The sequence below is a fragment of the Heterodontus francisci genome, chromosome 9, assembly GCF_036365525.1.
Source record: "Heterodontus francisci isolate sHetFra1 chromosome 9, sHetFra1.hap1, whole genome shotgun sequence".
Taxonomy (NCBI): Eukaryota; Metazoa; Chordata; class Chondrichthyes; order Heterodontiformes; family Heterodontidae; genus Heterodontus; species Heterodontus francisci.
This window is the reverse complement of record NC_090379.1, coordinates 104,805,615-104,824,536: the sequence shown is the minus strand read 5'-3', so window position 1 is coordinate 104,824,536 and position 18,922 is coordinate 104,805,615. Positions and strand designations below refer to the sequence as shown.

The window sequence follows — 18,922 nt, the reverse complement described above, 5'->3', positions numbered from 1 at the left end:
ATTAACACCATGTGGTTCAGTAGGTAGAGACTGCTATTAACACGATGTGGTTCAGTAGGTAGAGACTGCTATTAACACCATGTGGTTTAGTCGGTAGAGACTGCTATTAACACCATGTGGTTTAGTCGGTAGAGACTGCGATTAACAGCATGTGGTTCAGTAGGTAGAGACTGCTATTAACACCATGTGGTTCAGTAGGTAGAGACTGCTATTACCACCATGTGGTTTAGTCGGTAGAGACTGCTATTAACACCATGTGGTTCAGTAGATAGAGACTGCTATTAACACCATGTGGTTCAGTAGGTAGAGACTGCTATTAACACCATGTGGTTTAGTAGATAGAGACTGCTATTAACACCATGTGGTTTAGTCGGCAGAGACTGCTATTAACACCATGTGGTTTAGTCGGTAGAGACTGCTATTAACACCATGTGGTTTAGTCGGTAGAGACTGCTATTAACACCATGTGGTTTAGTAGATAGAGACTGCTATTAACACCATGTGGTTTAGTCGGTAGAGACTGCTATTAACACCATGTGGTTTAGTAGATAGAGACTGCTATTAACACCATGTGGTTTAGTCGGTAGAGACTGCTATTTACACCATGTGGCTTAGTCGGTAGAGACTGCTATTAACACCATGTGGTTCAGTAGGTAGAGACTGCTATTAACACCATGTGGTTTAGTCGGTAGAGACTGCTATTAACACCATGTGGTTCAGTAGGTAGAGACTGCTATTAACACCATGTGGTTTAGTCGGTAGAGACTGCTATTAACACCATGTGGTTTAGTCGGTAGAGACTGCTATTCACACCATGTGGTTCAGTAGGTAGAGACTGCTATTAACACCATGTGGTTCAGTAGGTAGAGACTGCTATTAACACCATGTGGTTTAGTAGATAGAGACTGCTATTAACACCATGTGGTTCAGTAGGTAGAGACTGCTATTAACACCATGTGGTTCAGTAGGTAGAGACTGCTATTAACACCATGTGGTTCAGTAGGTAGTGACTGCTATTAACACCATGTGGTTTAGTCGGTAGAGACTGCTATTAACACCATGTGGTTTAGTCGGTAGAGACTGCTATTAACACCATGTGGTTTAGTAGATAGAGACTGCTATTAACACCATGTGGTTCAGTAGGTAGAGACTGCTATTAACACCATGTGGTTCAGTAGGTAGAGACTGCTATTAACACCATGTGGTTCAGTAGGTAGAGACTGCTATTAACACCATGTGGTTCAGTAGGTAGAGACTGCTATTAACACCATGTGGTTCAGTAGGTAGAGACTGCTATTAACACCATGTGGTTCAGTCGGTAGAGACTGCTATTAACACCATGTGGTTTAGTCGGTAGAGACTGCTATTAACACCATGTGGTTCAGTAGGTAGAGACTGCTATTAACACCATGTGGTTTAGTCGGTAGAGACTGCTATTAACACCATGTGGTTCAGTAGGTAGAGACTGCTATTAACACCATGTGGTTTAGTAGGTAGAGACTGCTATTAACACCATGTGGTTCAGTAGGTAGAGACTGCTATTAACACCATGTGGTTCAGTAGGTAGAGACTGCTATTAACACCATGTGGTTTAGTAGGTAGAGACTGCTATTAACACCATGTGGTTTAGTAGGTAGAGACTGCTATTAACACCATGTGGTTTAGTAGGTAGAGACTGCTATTAACACCATGTGGTTTAGTCGGTAGAGACTGCTATTAACACCATGTGGTTCAGTAGGTAGAGACTGCTATTAACACCATGTGGTTTAGTAGGTAGAGACTGCTATTAACACCATGTGGTTCAGTAGGTAGAGACTGCTAATAACACCATGTGGTTCAGTAGGTAGAGACTGCTATTAACACCATGTGGTTTAGTCGGTAGAGACTGCTATTAACACCATGTGGTTCAGTAGGTAGAGACTGCTATTAACACCATGTGGTTCAGTAGGTAGAGACTGCTATTAACACCATGTGGTTTAGTCGGTAGAGACTGCTATTAACACCATGTGGTTTAGTAGATAGAGACTGCTATTAACACCATGTGGTTTAGTCGGTAGAGACTGCTATTAACACCATGTGGTTCAGTCGGTAGAGACTGCTATTAACACCATGTGGTTCAGTAGGTAGAGACTGCTATTAACACCATGTGGTTTAGTCGGTAGAGACTGCTATTAACACCATGTGGTTTCGTAGATAGAGACTGCTATTAACACCATGTGGTTTAGTCGGTAGAGACTGCTATTAACACCATGTGGTTTAGTCGGTAGAGACTGCTATTAACACCGTGTGGTTCAGTAGATAGAGACTGCTATTAACACCATGTGGTTCAGTAGGTAGAGACTGCTATTAACACCATGTGGTTTAGTAGATAGAGACTGCTATTAACACCATGTGGTTCAGTAGGTAGAGACTGCTATTAACACCATGTGGTTTAGTCGGTAGAGACTGCTATTAACACCATGTGGTTCAGTAGGTAGAGACTGCTATTAACACCATGTGGTTCAGTAGGTAGAGACTGCTATTAACACCATGTGGTTTAGTCGGTAGAGACTGCTATTAACACCATGTGGTTTAGTCGGTAGAGACTGCTATTAACACCATGTGGTTCAGTAGGTAGAGACTGCTATTAACACCATGTGGTTCAGTAGGTAGAGACTGCTATTACCACCATGTCGTTTAGTCGGTAGAGACTGCTATTAACACCATGTGGTTCAGTAGATAGAGACTGCTATTAACACCATGTGGTTCAGTAGGTAGAGACTGCTATTAACACCATGTGGTTTAGTAGATAGAGACTGCTATTAACACCATGTGGTTCAGTAGATAGAGACTGCTATTAACACCATGTGGTTTAGTCGATAGAGACTGCTATTAACACCATGTGGTTTAGTCGGTAGAGACTGCTATTAACACCATGTGGTTTAGTAGATAGAGACTGCTATTAACACCATGTGGTTTAGTCGGTAGAGACTGCTATTAACACCATGTGGTTTAGTAGATAGAGACTGCTATTAACACCATGTGGTTTAGTCGGTAGAGACTGCTATTTACACCATGTGGCTTAGTCGGTAGAGACTGCTATTAACACCATGTGGTTCAGTAGGTAGAGACTGCTATTAACACCATGTGGTTCAGTAGGTAGAGACTGCTATTAACACCATGTGGTTTAGTCGGTAGAGACTGCTATTAACACCATGTGGTTTAGTCGGTAGAGACTGCTATTAACACCATGTGGTTCAGAAGATAGAGACTGCTATTAACACCATGTGGTTCAGTAGGTAGAGACTGCTATTAACACCATGTGGTTTAGTAGATAGAGACTGCTATTAACACCATGTGGTTCAGTAGGTAGAGACTGCTATTAACACCATGTGGTTCAGTAGGTAGAGACTGCTATTAACACCATGTGGTTCAGTAGGTAGAGACTGCTATTAACACCATGTGGTTTAGTCGGTAGAGACTGCTATTAACACCATGTGGTTTAGTCGGTAGAGACTGCAATTAACACCATGTGGTTTAGTAGATAGAGACTGCTATTAACACAATGTGGTTCAGTAGGTAGAGACTGCTATTAACACCATGTGGTTCAGTAGGTAGAGACTGCTATTAACACCATGTGGTTCAGTAGGTAGAGACTGCTATTAACACCATGTGGTTCAGTAGGTAGAGACTGCTATTAACACCATGTGGTTCAGTAGGTAGAGACTGCTATTAACACCATGTGGTTTAGTCGGTAGAGACTGCTATTAACACCATGTGGTTTAGTCGGTAGAGACTGCTATTAACACCATGTGGTTCAGTAGGTAGAGACTGCTATTAACACCATGTGGTTTAGTCGGTAGAGACTGCTATTAACACCATGTGGTTCAGTAGGTAGAGACTGCTATTAACACCATGTGGTTTAGTAGGTAGAGACTGCTATTAACACCATGTGGTTCAGTAGGTAGAGACTGCTATTAACACCATGTGGTTCAGTAGGTAGAGACTGCTATTAACACCATGTGGTTTAGTAGGTAGAGACTGCTATTAACACCATGTGGTTTAGTAGGTAGAGACTGCTATTAACACCATGTGGTTTAGTAGGTAGAGACTGCTATTAACACCATGTGGTTTAGTCGGTAGAGACTGCTATTAACACCATGTGGTTCAGTAGGTAGAGACTGCTATTAACACCATGTGGTTTAGTAGGTAGAGACTGCTATTAACACCATGTGGTTCAGTAGGTAGAGACTGCTATTAACACCATGTGGTTCAGTAGGTAGAGACTGCTATTAACACCATGTGGTTTAGTCGGTAGAGACTGCTATTAACACCATGTGGTTCAGTAGGTAGAGACTGCTATTAACACCATGTGGTTTAGTAGGTAGAGACTGCTATTAACACCATGTGGTTCAGTAGGTAGAGACTGCTATTAACACCATGTGGTTCAGTAGGTAGAGACTGCTATTAACACCATGTGGTTTAGTCGGTAGAGACTGCTATTAACACCATGTGGTTCAGTAGGTAGAGACTGCTATTAACACCATGTGGTTTAGTCGGTAGAGACTGCTATTAACACCATGTGGTTTAGTCGGTAGAGACTGCTATTAACACCATGTGGTTCAGTAGGTGGAGACTGCTATTAACACCATGTGGTTTAGTCGGTAGAGACTGCTATTAACACCATGTGGTTCAGTAGGTAGAGACTGCTATTAACACCGTGTGGTTCAGTAGGTAGAGACTGCTATTAACACGACGTGGTTTAGTAGATAGAGACTGCTATTAACACCATGTGGTTCAGTAGGTAGAGACTGCTATTAACACCATGTGGTTTAGTAGATAGAGACTGCTATTAACACCATGTGGTTTAGTCGGTAGAGACTGCTATTAACACCATGTGGTTCAGTAGGTAGAGACTGCTATTAACACCATGTGCTTCAGTAGGTAGAGACTGCTATTAACACCATGTGGTTCAGTAGGTAGAGACTGCTATTAACACCGTGTGGTTCAGTAGGTAGAGACTGCTATTAACACCATGTGGTTTAGTCGATAGAGACTGCTATTAACACCATGTGGTTTAGTAGATAGAGACTGCTATTAACACCATGTGGTTTAGTAGATAGAGACTGCTATTAACACCATGTGGTTTAGTAGATAGAGACTGCTATTAACACCATGTGGTTCAGTAGGTAGAGACTGCTATTAACACCATGTGGTTTAGTAGATAGAGACTGCTATTAACACCATGTGGTTTAGTAGGTAGAGACTGCTATTAACACCATGTGGTTCAGTAGATAGAGACTGCTATTAACACCATGTGGTTTAATAGGTAGAGACTGCTATTAACACCATGTGGTTCAGTAGATAGAGACTGCTATTAACACCATGTGGTTTAGTCGGTAGAGACTGCTATTAACACCATGTGGTTTAGTCGGTAGAGACTGCTATTAACACCATGTGGTTCAGTAGATAGAGACTGCTATTAACACCATGTGGTTTAGTAGATAGAGACTGCTATTAACACCATGTGGTTTAGTAGATAGAGACTGCTATTAACACCATGTGGTTTAGTCGGTAGAGACTGCTATTAACACCATGTGGTTCAGTAGATAGAGACTGCTATTAACACCATGTGGTTTAGTCGGTAGAGACTGCTATTAACACCATGTGGTTCAGTAGATAGAGACTGCTATTAACACCATGTGGTTTAGTAGATAGAGACTGCTATTAACACCATGTGGTTTAGTAGATAGAGACTGCTATTAACACCATGTGGTTCAGTAGATAGAGACTGCTATTAACACCATGTGGTTTAGTCGGTAGAGACTGCTATTAACACCATGTGGTTCAGTAGATAGAGACTGCTATTAACACCATGTGGTTTAGTAGATAGAGACTGCTATTAACACCATGTGGTTTAGTAGATAGAGACTGCTATTAACACCATGTGGTTCAGTAGGTAGAGACTGCTATTAACACCATGTGGTTCAGTAGGTAGAGACTGCTATTAACACCATGTGGTTTAGTCGGTAGAGACTGCTATTAACACCATGTGGTTCAGTAGATAGAGACTGCTATTAACACCATGTGGTTTAGTCGGTAGAGACTGCTATTAACACCATGTGGTTCAGTAGATAGAGACTGCTATTAACACCATGTGGTTTAGTAGATAGAGACTGCTATTAACACCATGTGGTTCAGTAGATAGAGACTGCTATTAACACCATGTGGTTTAGTAGGTAGAGACTGCTATTAACACCATGTGGTTCAGTAGGTAGAGACTGCTATTAACACCATGTGGTTTAGTAGATAGAGACTGCTATTAACACCATGTGGTTCAGTAGGTAGAGACTGCTATTAACACCATGTGGTTCAGTAGATAGAGACTGCTATTAACACCATGTGGTTTAGTCGGTAGAGACTGCTATTAACACCATGTGGTTCAGTAGATAGAGACTGCTATTAACACCATGTGGTTTAGTAGATAGAGACTGCTATTAACACCATGTGGTTCAGTAGATAGAGACTGCTATTAACACCATGTGGTTTAGTAGGTAGAGACTGCTATTAACACCATGTGGTTCAGTAGGTAGAGACTGCTATTAACACCATGTGGTTTAGTAGATAGAGACTGCTATTAACACCATGTGGTTCAGTAGGTAGAGACTGCTATTAACACCATGTGGTTTAGTAGATAGAGACTGCTATTAACACCATGTGGTTCAGTAGATAGAGACTGCTATTAACACCATGTGGTTTAGTAGGTAGAGACTGCTATTAACACCATGTGGTTCAGTAGATAGAGACTGCTATTAACACCATGTGGTTTAGTCGGTAGAGACTGCTATTAACACCATGTGGTTTAGTAGATAGAGACTGCTATTAACACCATGTGGTTTAGTCGGTAGAGACTGCTATTAACACCATGTGGTTCAGTAGATAGAGACTGCTATTAACACCATGTGGTTCAGTAGGTAGAGACTGCTATTAACACCATGTGGTTTAGTCGGTAGAGACTGCTATTAACACCATGTGGTTTAGTAGATAGAGACTGCTATTAACACCATGTGGTTCAGTAGATAGAGACTGCTATTAACACCATGTGGTTTAGTAGGTAGAGACTGCTATTAACACCATGTGGTTCAGTAGATAGAGACTGCTATTAACACCATGTGGTTTAGTCGGTAGAGACTGCTATTAACACCATGTGGTTCAGTAGATAGAGACTGCTATTAACACCATGTGGTTTAGTAGATAGAGACTGCTATTAACACCATGTGGTTCAGTAGGTAGAGACTGCTATTAACACCATGTGGTTCAGTAGGTAGAGACTGCTATTAACACCATGTGGTTTAGTAGATAGAGACTGCTATTAACACCATGTGGTTTAGTGGCTGGAATCAGCTGTTGACATTGTGTGGTTTCATGGCTAGGAGCCGCTATTGGTACCGTGTGGTTTAGAGGTAGAATCCACTATTGACACCATGCGGTTTAGTAGCTAGAATCCTCTATTGAACCAGTGTAATTTACTGACGAGTATCTACTGTTGGCACCTTGCGGTTTAGTGGCTAGAGCTGGGTTGTCAAACATATGACCCACAGGCCAGAATCCAGCACGCCAAAGGTTTCGATCCAGCCCGCGGAGGCTGACCATTCCTCCTCCCTGCTGCGCAGTTTCTGCCCTCGGCCGTTTGCTTTCAGCTTTCAACTGGAATTTCAAACTTGGCTCAGCTTTAACGTCAGCTGCGGCGGCCGCCTCAGGGTCAAACACAGCATTGCCGAAATGTCAGGCACCTCGGTGGGCAGCTACAGGTTTGTCAGGACCCTGCTCCCCCACAGATTGGCTGCGCCCAGCGGAGAGGTGGTGATTGCAGCCTGGCTCAGTAAACAGCTAGTAGAGTGCAATCAAATCGCCTGCATTGTACTTGTCCTTCAAAGCATTATTTGTTTGGAGATCAACGAGTTCCATTTGTAGAGATTCTGGTGCTGAATCAACACTGACAGCAAACAGATTTTCAAAAAGCCGTATGACAGCATCATGTCGGTGGAAATCTTGGAATCTCTTGGAAAACTGCTCTTGTAGCAATGCAACCTTTTGCACTGCCATATCCCTTGGAAATTCCATTCCTAGAGTATGGTTCTGTTTGAGAGTTGCACAAGCTGGAAAATGATCGGATTTGCCCAGGGCTAACTGCTTACTAAACAGCTGCAACTTCATCTCAAACCCTTTCACATAGCTATATAAATCGCAGATTAGCTTCCCTTTGCCCTGTAATTTAATGTTGAGATCATTTATGTGCTGAGTTAGATTGGTTAGAAAAGCGAGCTTCCATAGCTACTGGCTATCAAAAATTCTTTCACAGGCCTGCCTTTTTCAGTCATGAATGTGTCGATTTCAGTGCGCAGCTCCAAAAATCTTTTGAACAATGTCACTGTGGCAGAGCACGTCGCTGTACAGTGCATCAATTTCTTCCAAATAACTTTGGAATTGTCTGTGGTTGAGTGCACGAGAACGGATGAAATTTACCGTTGACACTACGACTTTCATAACCTCATCGAAGTCCAGTGTCTTTTCACAAAGCGACTGTTGATGGATAATGCAGTGTAATCCGATTGGTTTTGCTATGCCCATTGATTCTACGTGGCTGTTAACTCTACCCATCAACCCGGCATTTTTCCCCGTCATGTTCCTTGCCCCGTCAGTCATAACACACTTCAGATTTTCCCACTTTAAATCCAGGCGCTCGAGTGTTTTGCAGACATTCGTAAAAATGTCTGCCCCTGTAGTAGTGTTGTTCATACTATGCAGTCCTGCCAGTTCCTTGGTAATGTTGAACAATTCGTCAATACCACGAATGAATACGAGCAACTGAGCTGTGTCAACAATGTCATTACTTACGTCCAAAGCAATAGAAAAAGCATCAACATTTTGGGCATAACCTTGTAATTGTGTCAACAGGTCACCACCTAAGTCCTCTACTCTTCTAGTAACTGTGCTAGCTGACAGACTCATCATTTCGAAGAGGTCTCGCTTTTCTGGGTATGTTTCCTCGACTACTTGTAGTATGCACTACTTGATAAACTTCCCCTCTGTAAAAGGCTTGCCGCCCACTGCAATTAGCTGAGACACTCGGTAGCTGGCTCTAACAGAGGCAACGTTTTCCTCAAATTTCCTTTTGAAGAGGTTTAGCTGGCCTGCAAGGGATTTTTTTCAACTGCTTAAATTTTTCCTTCCTGTGTTCACCTGTACATTCAGAGAATCTGTCCTGGTGTTTTGTCTCTTAATGCCTTCTAATGTTATGTTCCTTGTAAACTGCAATGGTTTCTTGGCATATCAAGCAAATAATTTTATCTACGTGAGGGACACAAAAATATTCGTCCGACCATTTTTCATTAAATTTGCGACATTGTGCATCAATCTTTTGTCTCTGACATGATGGCTTAATGATGTGGTATTTGAAAAGGATGACAACAAAAATATTGAAGTATCAGAGTGGGAACCATTGCAATGCGTTCTGCTGAATAGGCTTATTCACTACTTGCCTTTGATTGGCTTTACAATCACTTTACAATTGAACCAATGAGAGTAGAGACATCAATGCGTCATGGGCTTGCATTTTTTTCTGCTGTGCACAGTCAGATTTATATCCATTTCCAAAGGCCATACCTTAATGCTTATAAAATTGATCTGTGCGGTTGAGTTTTTTTTTAAGCATTTTTCGGGGGGCCGGTCAGAAAAATTAACTGGGCTACATTTGGCCCACGGGCCATACTTTGGGGGCCCCTGGTCTAGAAGATGAATTTGTAGAATGCTTTTGTGACAGTTTCTTGGAGCAATACATTGTAGAACTGACTAGGAATAAAGCTATCTTAGATCTCGTACTCGTACTTGTAACAAAGCAGGGTGAATAAGCAATGTCATAGTAAAAGATCCACTGGGAAATAGTGATCATAATACCATTGAATTTCATGTTAAGTTTGAAAGTGACACGTTTCAATCACAAAGCAGCATCTTAAACATAAACAGTGCCAATTACGAAGGTATGAGGGGACAACTGGCTAAGGTTAATTGGGTAAATAGACTGGAAAGTATGGCGGTAAATGAACAGTGGGAAACATTTAAAGAAACAATTCAAAGGGTTCAACAAAAGTACATTCCGTTCAAAAACAAAAACTCGTCCAGAAAACCCCATCCGTGGCTCACTCAGGAAGTTGAGAGTATTAGACTAAAAGAAGAGGCGTACAATGTTGCAAAAAATTGTAGCACATCTGAGGATTGGGAGTGTTTTGTAAACCAGCAAAGGGCCACCAAAAAGTTGATAAAAAGGGAAAAAGTAGAATATGAGAGTAAACTAGCCAGCAATATAAAAACAGATTGCCAGAGCTTTTATAAGTACATAAAAAGGAAGAGAATAGCTAAAGTAGACGTTGGTCCCTTACAGGCAGAGACAGGGGAAATCATCATGGGGAAAGAGGAAATGGCAGAGACATTGAACAAATATTTTGTATCTGTCTTCACAGTAGAAGACACAAGTTCCATACCAGAAATAGGCAGTAACCTAGGGGCTAAACAGAGTGAGGAAATTAAGGATATTGATATCAGTCGAGAAAAAATATTGGAGAAACTTGAGGGACTAAAATCTGACAAGTCCCCAGGACCAGATGGCCTACATCATAACGTTCTAAAAGAGATAGCTGCAGAGATCGCGGATGTGCGGGCTATGATTTTCCAGAATTCCTTAGATTCACGAATGGTCCCATCAGATTGGAAGTTGGCAAACGTTATGCTGCTTTTCAAGAAAGGAGGTAGAGAGAAAACAGGGAACCACATGCCAGTTAACCTATCAGTCGTTGGGAAGATGCTGGAAACAATTATTAAAGTCGTCTTAACATTGCACTTGGAAAAGCATAGTATGATTAGAACAAGTCAGCATGGTTTTACTAAAGGCAGATCCTGTTTGACAAATTTATTTGAGTTTTTTGAGGATGTAACTAGTAGGGTAGATAAAGGGGAATCAGTAGATGTTGTAAACCTGGATTTTCAAAAGGCATTCGGTAAGGTGCCACATAAAAGATTAATAGGCAAGATAAGGGATCATGGTGTTGGGGGTAATATAGTAGCATGGATAGAGGATTGGTTAATAGACGGGAAGCAACGAGCGGGCATAAATGTGACATTTTCAAGTCGGCAGGCAGTGAATAGCGGGGTGCCACAAGGATCAGTGCTGGGGCCTCAGCTATTTACACTCTATATTAATAACTTGGATGAAGAGACAGGGTAATATATCTAAGTTTGATGATACAAAGTCCGGTGGAAAGGTAAGCTGCGGGGAGGATGTAGAGAGGCTGCAAAGGGATATAGACAGGTTAAGTGAGTGGGCAACAAGATGGCAAATAGAATATAATGTAGGGAAGTGTGAAGTTGTTCACTTTGGTTGTAAAAATAGAAAAGCAGAATATTTTTTAAAAGGTGTAAAACTGGTAAACATTGATGTTCAGAGAGACTTGGCGGTACTCGTACAAGGAATGCACAAAGTTAACATGCAGGTGCAGCAGGCTACTAGAAGGTTAATGGCATGTTGGCCTTTATTGCAAGGGAATTGGAGTACAAGAATAAAGAAGTCTTACTAAAATTGTACAGTTCTTTGGTGAGACCGCACCTAGAATACTGTGTGCAGTTTTGGTCTCCACATATAAGGATATACTTGCACTGAAGGCAGTGCAGCGAAGATTTACTAAATTGGTCCCTGGGATGAGGGGGTTGTTCTATGATGAGAGGCTGAGTAAGTTGGACCTATATTCTCTGGAGTTTAGAAGAATGAGAGGCAATCTAACTGAGACATACAAGATTCTGATAGGGCTTGATAGGGTAGAAGCTGAGAGATTGTTACCACTGGTCAGGGAATCTAGAACATGGGGACACAGTTTCAGGAATAGGGGTCAATCATTCAGGACTGAGATGAGGAGAAATTACTTCACTCAAAGGATTGTGAATCTTTGGAATTCTCTACCCCAGAGGGTTGTGGATCCTCCATCATTGAATGCATTTAAGGCTGGGATAGATAGATTTTTGGTCTCGCAGGGAATAAAGGGATAAGGGGAGCGGGCAGGAAAGTGGAATTGAAACCCAAGATCAGCCATAATCGTGTTGAATGGCGGAGCAAGCTCGATGGGCCATATGGTCTACTTCTGCTCCTATTTCTTGTGTTCTTTATAATGTTACTGTTATTTCACATCCCCTGTTAAATTTGGAAAACATGCTTGTTAATCTATTTTGAGTTCTGTTATTATAGTAATTTGCAACGTTTATTGTAATTCCATACAATGCTGAAGTGGCTAATTCTAATACGGTGCTCAAAATTGTAAATTTAGTCATGTTCCCTCAGCTCGATGTCTAAATCATGTTTGTATAAGAACAAAAAATCATCGCTAATGAATTTATTGATGTTTAATTTTATATTCAAAAGGCACAAACACAATATGTGCAAAAAATTGTCCCTGACACCACCCCCAAAGTTACACATTTATATCCTGTTATTTCTCTATCCTCTTCTGAAAACTTTGCATTAAAAGCAAAAGGTTTGACTTGTTATGTAGGAATGAAAATCAAAAATGCCACCCTTTGTGGGTCTGGATCTTGTTTGTTTACTGTACTGTTTAAGATAATTGATTTAATTTCCCCTGCTCTCACCAATTGTTCTGGGAGCTTCACTCTCCACCCACAATTCAAATTAACCATACGTTGTTTACTAAAACGACTGTTTGCACAATAAACTGCTCTTTAAAAACTCAGTATGGTCCAAGGTAACAGTGACATGAAGAAAGCTTTTACACAACATGACCTTCTGACATTTTATGGTCAGTATGTTCTGAGTGTCTCATCCAAATCTATCAAAACATGCCCTTCGATTCATTGCACTGTTTGGCAGCATTCACATTGCTCCGTGAACAGCTATTTTCAAGAATGAAAAGCATCAAAATAAAATCAAGATTATTCCTGACAAATGGGCATCTATCCAGAATATTCTGCATCGCTACAATAAGTGTGTGGGCATACATTGACTACAAAGCAAAAACAGTGCCAGGTATCTTACTAAATCAATGTTCAACATAGTGACGAGAAAGTAAGTTAATAAATTAGCCTTTTCATTTAAAGCTTGTTCACAAAAATACACATTTTTTGTTGCTTTAATTAATGTAAGATAAATTTCTAATGCCTTTATCTTTCCGCAATTTACTCACCCGCCCCTTACGTAGGACAAAAATTGTAATGTGCCCCTCATACAAAAAGGTTAGACACCCCCAGGCTAGAAACACTATTGGGGGGCGGTGTCCATAAACCGCTGTTGGCAATGTTTGGTTTAGGGGGCAGCGTCTATAAACCTGTTGTCAATGTACTTCAAATCAAGTCAGCTTGGATAATGCGCTATAAATGATAGAAAACATTCACCATATGCGTATTTTATTATAAAGACAGAATACATGTTGGGAAACAGGAATATCCAGATTACTCCACAATAGTATTGTACCTTGTGCCCATCAGCCTTACCTGTAGAATGAAGTTGTAGACCACTGTTACCCACTCTTTATCCACTGTTTCTTGCAAATTGATGAGGTAGAGTAAAATGTTCTGCCTGTGCTTACAATTAACACATTGCCTGATACACAGTTAGCACTTGTCTTCCTGGAGTTTCTAGCTACCTGCATCTTGCTGACAGTTGCCATTGGAAGGCAGATGTAGCTTGAATAATCATGAAGGAGTGCTCCACGTAGGATCCCAATTATTATCAGCTAAACAGTCCATCCATCTTATATGAACCATGATGTGGATTATCGCCAATGGTGGGAGTTTTGCAGTTTGCGTGGGGCCCAAGTTACTGCTTCACCTATCTACCTGCCGATGAACTAGGTCAGTAATATAAAATTACATAAAGTGTCCTAGAGTGATGAGGAACAGAAAGCACAATCTTCAAAACCACCTTCTCAATCTCCATTTGGTAGCAGCTATTTGTGTTTACTGTACGTCAGGGCATTTATCTATTTGGGCCTGGGAAACTGTACATGTGAACACAGGGTCTGGTCTATATATATATATATACACATATAGACTTTGATTTATTAGCACCTTATTTCTTTAGTTATATAGTAATGAAATGTGAACTCTGCAGTTGTAGGAATGATGTTCTCTTGGTAACTGGCACTATCTCACCAAAGTGAAAACAAATGTATATAATTTGCAGTGGCCATGCATTGACTAATCAGACAGGTAGTGAAAAGCCCAGCCTGTATGTGAACAGTATTTCTGGTGCAGTTCACACAATGTTGGAAGAATTTATGGGGAGAAGTTCAGGAAATCTGGACCTAGATTTGTCTCTCCCTGCGCTGTCCTGGAGCTCTGGCTGGGTAAATCACACTGTATTCATCGCTTTTGTTACAGAGTCCAGGAACTGGAAGTAATTGTACTTGATGTCATATTCCATGTCATACCAGAAATTCACTGAAACAGAAAGATGAAATTAAACTCCATACCGTGTCCATGCTAATTTGCTCTCAGAACAAAAAGCTGCATTTCTTCTCACTTATTTCTTTTAAAACATAATTTTCTGCTCTGCTCTCCTGAAGATGCAATCTCAGTCCATTTTTATTGAGCACCAACTCTAAGTGAGGCAGTGAATTGGTAATCTCACCTAGAGAAGCGACAGGATGGTCAATGCAGGGAAAAATGTCACACTGGTAAAGTAGAGGATATTATTCTGAAGCTGGGGCTGAGGCACATTATTATTTACTCCATGTAGGTGATACATCTGACCTGTGAGTGCCTACTCTGTTCTGAGACCACTTTTGTTCACATTGGTGTACATCAATGATTGGGTGTCCAAATTTGCAGGAAATTCTGAAATAGACATATTAACCAATTCTGAGGATGAAAGGAGATAGTGATAAGAAGGTGGAATAGAGGGAGGGGAGGAAGGCAGATGGGATTCAAAGTCAGTAAGTGAGGTGGAAAAAAATAAGTAATCATCCTTTGATCAGGGGAAGAGCAAAGAGATTTAGGTGTTCAGGTTCACAAGACATTAAAAGCAGCATCTAAGATGGATATGCCAAAAAAAGAGCTAATGAAATACTGGGTTTGATAGAACAGTATAAAATACAAGAGCGTAAAAGTTAAGATGTAATGGTGAATCTAAAGCCTTAGGTAAGACTAAAATTGGAGTACGGTGATGGAGTTTTGGGTTCCACACTATTTGGATGGATGTTGAAGAAATAGAGAGGATCCAGTGTAGATTGACTAGGCTACTGCCTGGTATCAATAAATTATTGGAGAAAGAATGGGAAAATTGGGGCTGTTTTTATTACTGTCACAGTCACATGGGATGTCATTTGTGACTTTGATCAGGGCAGTTTCAGTACTGTGGTGGGGAGGAAACCTGATTGGAGGTTCAGACTATTCTGCCCATACAGCTTGCCCTACATAAGACACTGTAGAGTAAATACAGCTCCCTGTGTAAAACACTGTTCAGTATGCACAGCTCTTCCCATGTAACACACTGTTCAATACATAAGAAATAAAAGCTATAGTAGGCCATTTGACCCTTCAAGCCTGCTCCACTATTCAACAAGCTCATGGTTGATCTTCTACCTCAACTCCACCTTCCTGCACTATCCCATATCTTTTAAATCTCTGAGCACCCCAAAATCTATTGATCTCCTTCTTGAATATACTCAACAACTGAGCATCCACAGCTCTGTGGGGTAGAGAATTCCAAAGATTCAGAACCCGATGAGTGAAGAAATTTCTCATCTCTATCCCAAATGGCCGACTCCATATTCTGAGACTGTGACCCCATGTTGTTGATACCCCAGCCAGGGTAAACATTTCCTCAGCATCTACTCTGTCAAGCTTTTATATATCCCAGCAATGAGCCTAGTGAATCTTCGTTGCACTCCCTCGAGGGCACATATGTCCTTCCTTCAGTAAGGAGACTAAACCTGCTCACAGTACTCCAAGTGTGGCCTCACCAATGCCCTGTACAATTGTAATAAGATTTCCTTACTCTTAAAATCCAATTGCTTTGTAACAATAGCGAACATATCATTTGTCTTCCTGATTGTTTGCTGTATCTGCATATTAACTTTGTGTCTCATGTAAAAGAACACCCAGGCCCCTCTGAATGCAACCTCTAATCATTCAAAAATTATTTTATATTTTTCCTACCAAAATGGATAAGTTCACATTTTGTCACATTGTATTCCATCTGCCATGTTCTTGCCCACTCACCCAACCTGTCTATATCCCTCCACTGCCTCTTTGCGTCCTCCCCACCACTTACCTTCCCACCAAACTTGGATACATTACACTCAGTCCCCTCATCTAAATAATTAATTAATACAGATTGTAAATAGCTGAGACCCAAGTACTGATCTTTGCAGTACTCCACTAGTTACAGCTTGCCAACCTGAAAATGTCCTGTTTATTCCTCTCTGTTTTCAGTCCATTAACCACTAATCAATGCTAATATATTACTCCCAATCCTATGAGTCCTAATTTGGTGTAATAACCTCTTGTGTGGCACCTTATTGAATGCTTTTTGAAAATCCAAATACACTACATCCACTGGTTCCCCTTTATCCATCTTAGTAGTTAGATCCTCAAAAAAATTCTTAACAGATTTGTCAAACACAATTTCCCTTTCATAAATCCGTGTTGACTCTGCTTAATCATATTGTGGTTTTCTAACCAACAACCAATTTTATCTGTAGCACCTGTGGAAGAGTCTGTCACTCTAGAATTGGCCTTTATAGCCACTCCAGGTGCTGCTTCACAAACCACTGACCACCTCCAGGCGCTTACCCATTGTCTCTCGAGACAAGGAGGCCAAAGAGAGAGAGATAGAGAGAGAGAGATACCTAATAATAGATTCTAGCATTTGTTAGGCTAACTGGCTTATAGTTCCTTGTATTCTCTCTTCCTCCTTTCTAAAGAACAGGGTTATGTTTGCTACCTTCCAATCCTTGGGAACTGATCTAAAATGTAAGGAATTGTGGATGATGAAAACCAATGCATCCACTATCTCTGCAGCCACCGCTTTTAAAACCGGAGGATGTAGGTCGTCAGGTCCGGGGGATTTGTCGCCACTTAATCCAATTTCTCCAGTGCTATTTCTTCACTTATACTGATTTCTTTCATTCTCGCTAGACCTTTAGTTCCACATCATTTCCGGAATGCTTTTTGCATTTTCTACTGTGAAGACATGTACAAATTATTTGTTTAATGTCACTGCCATTTCCTTATTCCCCATTATAATTTCACCTGTCTCTGCCTGCAATGAGCCCATATTTACTTTCACTAATCTCTACAGCCTGTCATTGTGTAATCCTACATAGTGTTCATTAACTCACTGTGGATCAATGCCTGGCATCCACCTTTTACTTCTGTAACAGATTGCATTAATACTGTACCTGCAATGCAGCCATGCGACTGCTGGACATGGTGGAACCAGAGAGAGGGGAGGTACAGCATCTCTCCAGCTCTCACTGTGCAGTGGACAGGCCTTGCATGACAGTATTCAGGGTAACGACTGAGGTCAGGATTCAGGGCATCAAGAGGAATCCAAGGTACCTGGTTTGGGGAGGGAAGAGGCCATTAGTTACATAAAATCAGTGTACATGCCATTTTTAATATATCAGGCTGCCACTTGAAGATCAGTCATACTTACCTTATCATGTTTCTCAAAATATTTCATGCAAATGACTATTTTGATGAGCATTTGCTGAATAGGTAAACGTGCTGGCCATTATGCGCCAAAATCATACAAACAGTATTAAAATGCACAATCAGTTCATCTCTTTTCTGGTAGTGTTGGTTGAGGGAGGCCACCTGAACACTCTGCTCTTCTTCAATTCACATCATGGAAACTTTAATGTCCACCAGAGTAGGCAAATGGGCCTCAGTTTAAAATGTTATTGAAGTGCAGCATCTCAGACATGGAGCACTCCCTCACTACTGCATTGGAATGTCAGCTTAAATTATATGCTGGAGTGGGGCCCAAACCCCAGTTGATATTATTGCAAGAATAATATCAGGGAATCATATCAGAGATACATTGGAAAACAGCTACAATTAAATTCCTATAAAATCTAGTGGCTGTATAGAGCTCCCCAAAGTCTTGTTAGGTTAAGGTGCAACCTGGTGGATTACTAACCTATGCTGGCCAGAAGGTCCCAGGTTTGATTCCTGGTCTTTGATGAATTAGTTGATCTCAGTTGGCCTCTGTGCTCCTGGAGGAGCGCAAGAATCAACCGGAGCTCCCACACTCGGTCATCATTCAGTGATCTCTGCTGGAAAGTGGGCATCAGGTGAGAGCAGGTTTCAGATTCAGGTGTGCTGACCTCAGGCTTGGTAAGACTCCCTGTGGAAGCAAGCTTGCAAGAGTCAGAGCCTTGAGGATAGAACGGGAGAAAATGAGGGGCAAATACAAGGGAAAAGCACAAAGAAATTGTTTGCAATGAAATGTTATTCTTTGGTGAGGGTTTCTACTGCTGCGGATAATAGACCAACGAATCACTTTATCCCAGCCCATTCAGTCAACAATTCACTCTAAACAAAGAGCACTAAACAAGAGTCTATTTCAATAAAAATGAATGAATGGGAAGTGTTTGGTCTATCGGAATTCTAAGACTAAGCAGGAATAAGTTTATCCCATTGTAATTCAACTGAATGGAAGTGAATGAGGAGGTGTTCATTGGAATTATACAATTGCAGAATGAATGGGAAGGGGCTTGGTCTATTGAAATTTGGTATAAAGAGTGACTGGGGAAAGGTTTGATCCATGGGGATTCGATACAAAGGGGTGAATAGGAAGAGGTCTGTCCAATTTCTAAAACGTGGAATGACTGGGTAGTATTGGTGCCGTTCTAGCCATAGTCCCAAAGGACCAGAGGCA

General features: G+C 41.1%; 1 protein-coding gene across 1 annotated transcript in view; it reads right to left on the bottom strand.

The window, feature by feature from the left end:
• Positions 1-12,455: 12,455 nt before the first annotated feature.
• jmjd7 (jumonji domain containing 7) overlaps positions 12,456-18,922 on the bottom strand; it is a 39,057-nt gene continuing 32,590 nt past the window's right edge. Inside the window, exons 7-8 of the mRNA XM_068039620.1 lie at positions 17,439-17,598; positions 12,456-14,475 (exon numbers count right to left, since the gene is read on the bottom strand). Coding sequence (XP_067895721.1) covers positions 14,387-14,475; positions 17,439-17,598 — 249 coding nt within the window. The 3' untranslated portion in view covers positions 12,456-14,386. The remainder of the gene's footprint in view (positions 14,476-17,438; positions 17,599-18,922) is intronic.